Here is an 11,859-nt window from a genome sequence, read left to right as displayed (position 1 = left end):
TGACAAAAATATATTGTCATTAATACACTTACATTGACGCAAATCAAGTGTCGCCGTTATCTATACCTCAACACTAATATACTGTCATTAATACAATTACATTGACGCTGTAATTGTGTCATCGTAATCTATACATTGACACAAATATATTGTCATTAATACACTTACATTGACGTAAATCAAGTGTCACCGTTATCTATATCTCGACACTAATATACTGTCATTAATACTCTTACATTGACGCTTTAATTGTGTCACCATTATCTATACCTCGACACGAATATATTGTCATTAATACCATTTTATTGACGCTTTAAATGTGTCATCGTTATCTATACCTCGACACGAATATATTGTCATTAATACCCTTATTTCGTTGCTTCAAATGTGTCACCGTTATCTATACCTTGACCCGAATATATTATCATTAATACCTTTATAACGACACTAATATATTGTCATTGTAAATGTTTCGTTACACATAGTTCTTGCCAAGAAATGTGCTTTGACGACACTGTTGCTGTTTACTAAAGGCTTATATGTCGACACATGTTTGGTGTCGTTATTATTCTTTTTCGCTGCACGTATTTCCTGTCATATATTTCTTCTTTCAAAAAAATTAATTACTACAATTTAACATTATGCACATTTGTTTGGAAAGATATTTATATTGATAATAAAAAATGTAAATTACATTGTCGGTAAAGGTTTTCCAATAATCCAAAAGATAAATTAACTGTAATATATGTACGACCTAATCTAATCAAACTAATGTAGGAATGAACTTCATCGATACCATGATCCACTATTCTTCAATTACCTACAAAGTTGAAGAAAATGAACCTTAGTCAACTTTCATTACGGAAAATGCATAAGCATAAGCATAAGCATAAGCATTAAGTACATTCCAAATAGGAACTTTTTAACATAAACGTCCAAAGTTCATACAACCAAGGTTCTTTATAAAAGACCCATAAAAAACACAAAAGATATAAGAAAAACATCGATTACATAAGCATAAGCATAAGCATAAACACAGAATCAAATAAATATGTTTCAATTCAATCTTTAAAGACCTAACAATATTCTGATTTAAATTTAAAACTTAAGCATACACGTATCCTTAGCCCCCCTTCAAAGTCATTTATAAACTTAAACATTAACTTAGCATCTCACTCACTCCTTCCAAGGTCATTATCAAAAATAAATGTATCACTCCCCTCCCACCCAAGTCATAAAACCAAGTTTCTTAGTAAAAGATTCATAAGGGAAGCAAAAGAGAAAAAAAAACACCAACTTCATAAGCATAAGCATAATATATAAGCAATGCAATAATTTGTTTTCATTCATTCTTTACAGACCCAACAATGTTTCAGTTTGCATCTAAGAACAACTTAAGCATAAACGTACCCCTAGTCCCAACCCCCCCGCCCCCCAAGTCATTTCTAACCTTAGCAACTCACTCACTCCTTCCAAGGTCATTATCAAAAATAAATGTATCACTCCCCTCCCACCCAAGTCATACAACCAAGTTTCTTAGTAAAAGATTCATAAGGGAAGCAAAAGAGAAATAAAAACACCAACTTCATAAGCATAAGCATAATATATAAGCAATGCAATAATTTGTTTTGATTCATTCTTTACAGACCCAACAATGTTTCAGTTTGCATCAAAGAACAACTTAAGCATAAACGTACCCCTAGTCCCAACCCCCCGCCCCCCAAGTCATTTCTAACCTTAGCAACTCACTCCCTCCTTCCAAGGTCATTATTAAACATAAATGTATCTCCCCCCCCCCCCCCCCCCCCCAATTTCCCACTCCCTCACCCCTTCTAAAGTCAAAGTTGAGCTTAAACATGAACTTAGCACTCCCACCGTCCCGCTCCCCACTTCCAAGGTCATTAATAAACCTAAACTTACATCATGCCTCCTCCATTCCACAAACACCTATGCTACGAATAAAACTTTACAAGTAAACGAAGTGAAGGAGAAATTAACAAAACAAAACAATGTGAACACGGTTCCTAAAACATGTGTAAGCAGAACCAACAAAATAGCTAGCTTATCAATGACTACCATAACTGCAGGATAGTCAACACAACTATGAACAGAGATCCAGAGTACATGTCAACATGATTCCTCAAACATATGTCTAAAAATCAACAAAATAGCATTTCAATGACTACCATAACTGCAGGATAGTCGACGCAACAACACGTGTTGTAATAAAATCCACACAAAAATTCATATAAAGTTGTCTTGTTTACAAATTTTACCTTTGAGATTGGGAACAGAAAATATATTTGTTAACGAATTCAGCCCACTCCGTTCTTACGACATCTAAATCGTCCTGTGAGTATGTTGAGGTTGATCCTTCCATCTATTCATCATTTAAAAATGATTTAATATGCAACAATTGTACATAACATAAGTAGTTCAAAAAGGTAAAATGAAATACTTACTACTTCAATGATTGTCCTGTTGCTTGACAATATTATATCACGCATGAATCGCATCACATAATACCCGCACTCCACAATGCCACCTTGCTTCGGACACTATCCATCAGAGAAAAAGAACAAAATACCCATGATACAGTTGCAAAACATAAAGTATGTTTACCTATTTCTTCTACTAAATCCCCATTCCTCATACCTTGATTATCCTCCAAACAGGCTTCTTCTTGTTCGAAATGTCGAAAGCCCTAAGAATGCATATCAAACAACGTAAGTTATACAATCATTGTCTCATATGCAACATATTAACTCATTATTGTTTTATCATAGATAAAAGTTCCAACATACATCCGGACGACATCAGAGGCATCATTGTTAATTCGATTTCTCAAAGGATCCATCCAATATGCAGTGCCTCTTGAAAAATCGATGGCTATTAGACACCAATGGTTTCTATATTGACAGGTAAATGTGAGTTAAACTTAGAATGAAGGTCATATAGTTCATTAGGTGCATTAGCTGAAAAAAGTTTTGCACATACCCTGAATTGTAAGGAAACATCAAAATCTGACGATGGTCGGTCCCAAGCAATCTAGCATTCAGGATCTGTGCTCGATCTTCTTTACTTATACCAACTGAAATAGAGCCAGCGTCTGCAAACTTGTAGGATCCCAACGTTCCATTCTCTTCCATCACTTTGTAGAGGTGACTACAAATATGAACAGCATACTCGACTTTACTGCGTGGTACACGTTATTATACTATGTAATTGATGTACAAAAGAGGTAACTTACAACATGAATGCATCAATGCATTGGGTTGATATAGGCTGCATTTGACAAAATTCTTGGAGTGCCTCGAGGAATATGCAACATTTTCGTTCATACCCAAAAACTTTAGCAGGTACGTGGATTTGAATTTTTGACCCAATATAATCAAGTTCCCATAGCAATAATCGTAGTGTAACTGGTGCTCTCTTTGTATTCAGTGTCAACGACGGTAATTGCGGATCAGCTTGGTACACGTTTTTCATCTGCCACAAACATAAAATCTCATCCATATGAAATATATTTAAACCAAATCCATTGTGAAAAACACATTACCTTTTCGTCTAGGGGAATGACTAAATGACGAGGCCATAACAAGTGTGAACCAACTTCTTGGGAAAGCATAGTCCTACCTTCCCTTGTTGGAACAGGAACGAAGCAATTACCATCGGTAACCATGTCCACTGATACCTTCACGTTGTCACCGTCCATGTAGTAGTCGAAAATAGTTCCAGCACCGACAACATTGTCCTTAGTCCCAATTGCAAGTCGACAAGAAGTGCCATCCTACAATATACATTGAAAGAAAATATGATCATATTACTATACTGTATCTGAGAAATTGGAAACTATAGGAATCAAATTCATACTGACCTTCACTTTTGTCAAAGTCTCAATCGATGCACAAACATATTTGTTCTCCTCACCAACCTTCGCCCCACATAAGTGTTAATTGATCAGATATTTAATCATTAAAAAAATAACGTTTGAGTTAAAAAAATAAAAGTAGATGCTTTCTACCTTATCTTGTTTTTCTATTGTCAAGTCCTCTATTGTCAAGTCTTCTAGAACTTGTCTATTTTCTTCTTTTGCGTCATGTTCATTTGCATCATCTGATGTGTCAATGCTTTTAGAAGCCATTTGACTCTTGATCTTGCTCTCGTCAGTTTCTCCCTTTGTGGCCACTTCAGGAACCTTCTTATGCTTCATTAATTCTGCTTCCAGTTGTAAGATACGAGCAGCCATTCTCGCTCGCTCTTCAGCATAATCTTCTTCTTTACCGACCTTCTTTCGTTTTTCTCTTGCAGTGTGGAAGTATTTACTTGGTGTGACGTATTGACCCACCCCTCGAATCCTTCCTGGTGGATCATTCCCTCCGATGGCTTGCGATAATATATCACAAGTTACGTTGTCCGTTGAATGAGACGCACGTTTTGAAACAAGTAGGTTGTCCTATCATGAAAAGGTTATAGTATTTTTAGTAAGTACAAAAAAAAAAAAAAAAAACAGCCTTAGAAGAGGAAAGTACTTACAATTTTATTGGCCACCTCCTTTGTGTCTATGTCTGGAATATCTCCATCTTTAGTAGTTCGTGCTTTCTTCCATACTAAAGCACGATCAATTAACTCACCATTAGATGTGCTTGCTTTCTGAAAAAGGAAAGAACATTATGATTAGTTATAACGCATTACATGTTGCATTATGTTAACAAGCATATATACTATTCTTTGCGTACCATCTCTTCGGTAAGGTTTGCATAACCTTTTCGCGACATTCGATGGTTGTACTTGTTGTTCTTTCTCCGCTCACGTCCCTTGTTGCTAACCATCTTCACACATAAACTACATTTTAGTATAATTACTGTCATATATGAATGAAGAGAATGGTGATTATAGTTACCTCAAATTGTTCGGTTAATCTGGAAGCGACAAATATGTTCCAATGCTCACGATCGATGAAAGAGTATTTTGTTGGTGGGTCTTTTAGTTTCCCCAAATCTTTCTTATATGGTAATACATGCTTTGTAGTTAGCGACGACTTGAAGTTTCGAAAACATACACTCGCATTTTGTAAAATACTCTTTTTGGATCTGGGGTCTACTACGAAGCCACCCTATTACATTACATTATATAATGAACGTTAGTGACAAAATGCGAACAACGTTACTAACTAAAGGTCAGAAAATTACCTCAATTAGTTCGTAAATTTTATCTTTGAGCTCTGTAGGTACATCCTTCCAGGATTTGTAACTGATCGGAACATGAACCCGCACGGTTGTTCCAATGAAACTCTTTAACTTGGTTGCACTTTCACCAATGGGTTGACCAAGCTCATTGTATTCAACCACTCTCTTGTGTCCATCACAACTAACCCGTGTGATCTCAGACATTCCCGTAGGTCCACGTGTACCTTTACCTTTATTAATGACTCCCTCGGTACTCGGTACGCTCGAGCAACCAGCTTCTAATCTAGCTTGTTTTCCAAGTGTCATTGTTTGGTAAGTGATGGTCCACCTGCATGAAATGACACATAATTCTCAGTATAATACACTATTCATCAACATATCAATTATTTAGGCGAAATGAAAATGAAAAACACTAATCATAAACAACAATAATCCATTAGTGAGATCCATCAAAAAGTTGACATAACATATAGATCAACATACATGAAGATTTGATAAGTTTGTTACAAGACGTAAAAGAAAATGTTTACAAGTATCACTAATCGCTCAATGGAAATACTAAAAAACAAAGCTAAGAACTGCCAAGTGGACTATTGAATACTACAAGTAGATCTTCCAGATTGGAATTGAAAGTGTCCTGCAAAGAAAGAAACAATAATATTATTTATTAGGCTTAAAATGAATGTTTTTCAATGACTAGAATGAATGATGGGAAACTTTGGAGAAACATTATATTACCAAATGTTTATGTGTTTACCCAAGTGCCTTCACAGTCGACCCTGATATATGGGATCTCTTCATCTTCTCTAGTCATGTCTGTTGGACATTCTAAAATTGCCGGACAATGGAGGGATGTATCCCCTAGATCGTCGTTGTTAAAATTATCAACAAAATCTTTTTCTCGTGGCTTCACAACGACGGACCATCTATCATCACTGGGATCTTTAACATAGAACACTTGTCTTGCTTGTGATGCTAATATGAATGAATCTGAATGGTGTCCTATACGATTGAGGTCAACTAGTGTGAATCGAAGATCGTCTACTCGTACTCCATTCTTCGTATCGACCCAGTCACATCTAAACAGTGTGACCCCAAAAGTGTTGTAACTGACTTCCCATATTCCTTGAATCACACCATAGAAGGACATGTCAGCAATTATCGGGTTTTTGTCTTTGGCACTAGCCACATGCATTGTTGATGCAACGAACATAACCCCACTATTTTGAACCGTTCTAGTGTCATCACGACGCTTTGTATTGTAGCAAATTCCATTGACTTTATATCCCTCATATATCATCACAACGGGATGTGGGCCATGTGCAATCCATCTGATTGTCGTGCTCACGACTTGACCTTCCTGGATTTCACGCATGACCTATTTTGGCGATCATAATTAGTCACGGTTGTTCGTACTTTCTATTATGTGTCAATAACATGAAAGTACATTTAAACAACATACCTCGTCTCGTATCCAGTTAGGAAATGATCTATTGTGCTCATCTCGCAACCATTTCTCATTTCTTGCCCTTCGTGGGTTGGAAGATTTCAACATTTCCATATGTCGTCTATGTAAGGCCAATCGAGTTGGAAGTAGTGAGTATCATTTATTTGAAAGAATGTATATAAAAGTAAAATAACTTGTCAACGGTAATGAATCGTACTCTCTGTATGGATGAACTTCTTCAATGTTTTCTAGTATGTGTAGATGGGCTTGTTTTAGTACAACTTGACTAGGTGTAGTAGATGATCCAGCAGATAACGGTCTTTCGATCCGACCTTCCTCTCGAGATTTAAATGAACCTAGTCCAATGGGGTCAAGCCCAGATAGAAACTCAGAACAAAATTCAACAGCTTCTTCACATATGTGTGCTTCTGCAATCGATCCTTCCGGACGATTTCTATTACGGACATAACTTTTCAACATTTTCATATATCTTTCGAATGGGTACATCCACCGAAGGTATATGGGTCCACAAAGTTTTGCCTCTCGCACAAGGTGTACGCATAGATGTACCATAATGGTGAAAAATGATGGTGGAAAGTACTTTTCAAGCAAACATAATGTTTCAACAACGTCTTGCTGCAATTTATCTAAATCTGATATTCGCAAAGTCTTGGAGCAAATAGCGTTGAAAAAAGAACATAATCTAGTGATAGCCACTCTAACATTGTTAGGTAAAACTCCACGTATTGCAATTGGGAGAAGTTGTTGCATTAGAACATGGCAATCATGTGATTTAAGACCAGAGAGCGTTAGGTTCTCTAAAGATACCAAACTTCTGAAATTCGACGAATAGCCTTCTGGAGCCTTAAGATCAGACAAAGTTCTGCAAATAGAGACTTTCTCCTCTCTTGACAATGTATAACATGCTGCAGGTATGTAAGTTCTACTTTCATCGGACACAGGGGCCAACTCGGGTCGAATGTTCATTTCTACCAAATCAAGTCTAGCACTCAATCCATCCTTACTCTTCCCTGGTATGTTAAGCAGTGTACCAATTATATTCATCAATACATTCTTCTCAATATGCATAACATCAAGACAGTGTCTTACATGTAATTTTTTCCAGTACGTTAACTCATAGAACGCAGAAATCCTCTTCCAGTAGTCGTTCGAAATATCTTCATTCAACCTTCTAGTAGACCTTTTACCGCATGGAAAGGTCTTATCCTTAAGTCTATTATAAATTGTCTCGCCTGATAAAGGGAGAGGAGGTGTTCCATGCTCCTGATTACCATCAAATGCTTTCTTTTGTCTCCTATAAGGGTGATGACGTGGCAAGTATTTTCTATGTCCCATATATGCATTTTTCTTCCCATGTGGTAGTCTTATAGAAGAAGTTTCCTCCCCACATATTGGACAAGCCTTATACCCCTTCACGCTACACCCACACAGGTTCCCGTATGCAGGAAAATCATTGATAGTCCACAGTAAGACAGCTCGCAGGGTGAATCTTTCATTTCTATGTGCATCAAAACACTGAACACCTTCTTCCCACATAAGTTTGAGATCATCAATCAAAGGTGCTAGGTAGACATTTATGTCGTATCCTGGTTGCTTAGGTCCCGAGATTAACATAGTTAACATCAAATACTTCCTCCTCATACATAGCCATGGTGGAAGGTTGTATATTGTAGCAATCACAGGCCAACAACTATATTTCGTTGATAAATCTCCGTATGAATTGATGCCATCTGTGGAAAACCCCAAGCGGAGGTTTCTCGGTTCGGACCCAAAATCTGGCCACAAATGGTCTACCAACCTCCAAGATGGAGTATCAGCTGGATGCCTTAACACACCGTCTACTTTCCTGTCATTTGCATGCCAACACAAGTGCTTTGCATATTCGGAGTTCTTGAACATCCTTAAGAACCTCGGAACAATTGGAAAATACCACAGCTGTTTAGCTGCAACTCCCTTAATCTCTTCATTTGAGTTCTTACTTGTCTTCCACCTCGAAGTGTTACATTTAGGACACCTACTGATGTCTGCCAGATCTTTTCTATACAAGCAACAATCGTTAGGGCATGCATCTATTTTTTGATAACTAAGGCCCAAAGTAGTAAGCGTTTTTTTTGCTTCATACATGGATATCAGCATTTTATTATTTTCAGGCAATAACTCGCTAATCGTTGCCAGTAGTTCGGAGAAGCTAGCATTACTCCATCCAAGTCTAACCTTCAGGTTGTATAGCCTAACTAATGCTGATAACTTTGTGAATCTTTTACAACCAGGAAATAGAGGCTTCTTTGCATCATCGAACATATTGTCAAACATATTAGGTACTTCAGAAAACTGATCGCGGACATTTTGAACCATATTTATCACATGAAATAAATCATCGTCGACCGTTTCTTCGTTCGTGTAAGCTTGTCGATTACATGAAGTCTCTGATGTAAAAGATTCGCCATGCCAAAACCATATCTTATAGCTTTGATCGATCCCATTGGCATATAGATGATATCTGACTGTTGATTTGTCTTGCGGCAAACGGTTCCCACATTTCAAACATGGACACCTGATAGTACTGGAACCTTTGGCATGACGAAAACCAAATTGAATGAACGCTTCCACTCCCAATTCATACTCTCTGGACATCCTATTCTCCATCATCCATGATTTGTCCATTAGACGATATTACACGGTTTATATATCTCAGAAGTTAGGACTTAGTCAAACCTGTTTGCAAAGAAATAGTAAGAAAACTGGCCAAATCCTCTAAAAGAAAATAAAAATAAACCAAATGGCTATCAAATTCCTGACCAAAAATTTGCGTCTAAAACAAGCATGTTAGAACTTAGAAAGACACTCCAAAGTTCCAAATCTAGTCTTAATTTAGAGAAACCATGCACCTAGTAAGTGGGGAGTGACTGAGAGTTTAAATAGTTCGTTAAGAGAAGATAGGTGACGGGGAGGGGGAGTAGTGGGGAGACCATCTAGAGAGAGAGGTTGAGGAGGAGATGATCTCCTGTGGGGAGACCATTTTGATATCTTTCCCTCACCAACCTGAAGCCTGTGTAGAGAACTTTCCACAACAAACTAGTCATTCAACATGATTTTAACTTCTTCCCATACCCTTTCCCTTGACAGCAGCACCGTAGCCTAGGATCACTCCATAATTGTGTGTTGCTCCACAATCAATGAGCACAACAAATTTAGATCCATGGATTGTTCCTCTCACCTTCATTGTAAGTTCAAACGAACCTAAAAAGTTCTAAAAACGTGTATAAGTGTCACTTGAACTTCCAAATGACCTAACAATGCTCAAGTGATAGTTCGTAACTCATAACCTCCCAAAAAGTTAAAAGAAGTTGAAAAAAAGCACTTCCTGGGCTAATTGGCAACCAAGTGTGTAAGTTCAACAAACTTAGTCTTAAACCAACTTACAAAGTATTCACAACGTGCATAAGCATAACTTTCAAAAGGACCTAACAAAACATAAGTGTAAGTTTATAAGTCATCGCCTACCAAGAAGTAAAAAACATCTAAAAAAAAAACACTTGAAGTTTCAAAGCAACTGTACGGAGAGAAACAGCATTAGTTGTCAGGTCCACTAGGAATATAACAAGCAAGTGAATTCTAGTGACATGACAGAACTTACTAGCTTCAACAAGAAAAGATAGAACAAATAGCTACTAAGCTGATGCGTGACTGGCTAATTAGCCACCAAAACAACAAGAAACAGTGTAAAACAACAACGAAACGGGAATTCAACAATCGTTCTTCATTTCTTTAAAGGAAACAGACAAACAACGCTCTTCTTAGCCACGAAAAGAAAAGAAAAAACAATCATCGAACATCACTTCTTAGGTATTTAAGGTAAGAAGATCATTTCCAGCAGTAAAAATCAAAACAAAACGGGCTAATAGGTTGCCAACACATGGGGCATTAATGAATGGAACTTTTGAAAGCTGTCCAATTTGTAATATTTTAGGGTATGGTCATGCAACATTAATTAAACTACTAGAAAAGGGCACATGATATTGTACATTAATTTTCTAATCGTGGTGACAGAAAAATGGCCATAAAATTATGAAAAGAAGAAAAAAGTATAGCACTCAACACTTCAATAAGATGGAATTTCCAACATAGCAAGTGCAGAATTTCAAAAGTCTTGAAACAACTTAAACATACTCGAAGTCAATCTCAACGACATCAATGGGACCTCTCAATTAAGCAAGAAAACAAGAATCAAAACACGAAGAAGAAAAAATATATAAACTCACAAACATATACAATGTTAACAACATAACTTACAACATGAATGCATTGGTAAAGGAAAACCAACCATAAAAGCAATAGTTGAAAAAGAAAAAGAACAACAGATCAGGAAACTAATATTTAGGTACCAATAACCAAACAAGAGTTTTGTGAAGGAATGGTAGCAATATACGAGATTAGACCTGTGCAGTATTTAAGTTAAAAAAACGTTAGAAGCTTACCGGGTAGTTGGAACCAAATGCTAAGGATGCTTTGCAACTTAAAAGTGATCTAAACCAGAAGATGTTCGGGCTGCCAAGAAAAAGATTAGATCATCAATAATCACATCTACTTTCATCAACTTTCATGTTTGTGTAACCTAATTCCAGTCACAAGAAAATTAAATAAATCAAGCAAAAGTATACATGAAATCTTTAATCCTTGTTCTGAATATACAGTAAAAAGAATAATAGCTAATTTGATCTCTCTTCCTAAATTAGATAAGTGCCCACAATGGTTAAAATCTTTAATCAAGAACTTTCAGAAATCAAGGTTCAAAGCAGAGGAGAGAGATCCCATGAAGCGATGAAACCAGAAAATCGTCCATCACATGAAAAGAAGGGTGCACACAGATGGGACACATCCCACCTTGGATTCAAAGCTTAGTAAATGAAATAAATGAAAGAAGGTCAAAAGATCGACGACAGCGGGCTCTGTAGTAACCGAGACTAAATTCCCATAAATACAAGTTCTCTTCTTCTATAGCCGCATCTAAACCTGAAAAAACTTCTACAGCAGCCAATCCACAGACTCTTTCGCTTGAAGTTTCAGTGCTCCTCTTTCTCTGAGTATGATATCTTTATAGCCTCTTAATAGAATTATTTCCAATTATGAATCTAATATGATAGATGAAATACTCATACTTATGGTTTGTTGCTCCCATAGGACAGAACACTGAACCGATAC

At 36.8% G+C, this 11,859-nt stretch overlaps 2 protein-coding genes across 2 annotated transcripts; both read right to left on the bottom strand.

Moving 5' to 3' along the window:
• Positions 1–648: 648 nt before the first annotated feature.
• Positions 649–5,514, bottom strand: LOC127151306 (uncharacterized). Its single transcript, XM_051090789.1, has 14 exons — positions 5,193–5,514; positions 4,904–5,116; positions 4,740–4,832; positions 4,537–4,653; positions 4,025–4,456; positions 3,878–3,934; positions 3,560–3,790; positions 3,251–3,489; positions 2,998–3,165; positions 2,805–2,909; positions 2,656–2,704; positions 2,463–2,558; positions 2,277–2,380; positions 649–820 (listed from the first exon to the last, which is right to left on the bottom strand). The coding sequence occupies exons 1-14, from the start codon at positions 5,493–5,495 to the stop codon at positions 817–819; spliced, it is 2,211 nt and encodes a 736-aa protein (XP_050946746.1). The 5' UTR covers positions 5,496–5,514; the 3' UTR covers positions 649–816.
• Positions 5,515–5,760: 246 nt separating this feature from the next.
• Positions 5,761–9,321, bottom strand: LOC127151163 (uncharacterized). The gene is made up of 4 exons (XM_051090584.1): positions 6,854–9,321; positions 6,652–6,757; positions 5,947–6,567; positions 5,761–5,826 (listed from the first exon to the last, which is right to left on the bottom strand). The coding sequence occupies exons 1-4, from the start codon at positions 9,319–9,321 to the stop codon at positions 5,761–5,763; spliced, it is 3,261 nt and encodes a 1,086-aa protein (XP_050946541.1).
• Between the last annotated feature and the right edge of the window lie 2,538 nt (positions 9,322–11,859).

This window comes from Cucumis melo, chromosome 10 (assembly GCF_025177605.1).
Source record: "Cucumis melo cultivar AY chromosome 10, USDA_Cmelo_AY_1.0, whole genome shotgun sequence".
In the NCBI taxonomy this organism is placed as follows: Eukaryota; Viridiplantae; Streptophyta; class Magnoliopsida; order Cucurbitales; family Cucurbitaceae; genus Cucumis; species Cucumis melo.
The sequence above is the reverse complement of the archived record's forward strand: the minus strand, read 5'-3'. Positions and strand labels throughout refer to the sequence as shown.

Bases quoted from the DNA above. Each gene is read 5' to 3' on its own strand.
- LOC127151163 (XM_051090584.1), bottom strand. From the start codon at position 9,321: ATGGACAAATCATGGATGATGGAGAATAGGATGTCCAGAGAGTATGAA. The intron at 6,568-6,651 runs GTATGTTGTTTA...TCGCCAAAATAG, and splicing joins CTAACTGGATACGAGACGAG to GTCATGCGTGAAATCCAGGA. The intron at 5,827-5,946 runs GTAAACACATAA...CTTTCTTTGCAG, and splicing joins TCGACTGTGAAGGCACTTGG to GACACTTTCAATTCCAATCT.
- LOC127151306 (XM_051090789.1), bottom strand. From the start codon at position 5,495: ATGACACTTGGAAAACAAGCTAGATTAGAAGCTGGTTGCTCGAGCGTA. The intron at 4,457-4,536 runs GTAAGTACTTTC...TTTTCATGATAG, and splicing joins AGGAGGTGGCCAATAAAATT to GACAACCTACTTGTTTCAAA. The intron at 3,935-4,024 runs GTAGAAAGCATC...TGTGGGGCGAAG, and splicing joins CAATAGAAAAACAAGATAAG to GTTGGTGAGGAGAACAAATA.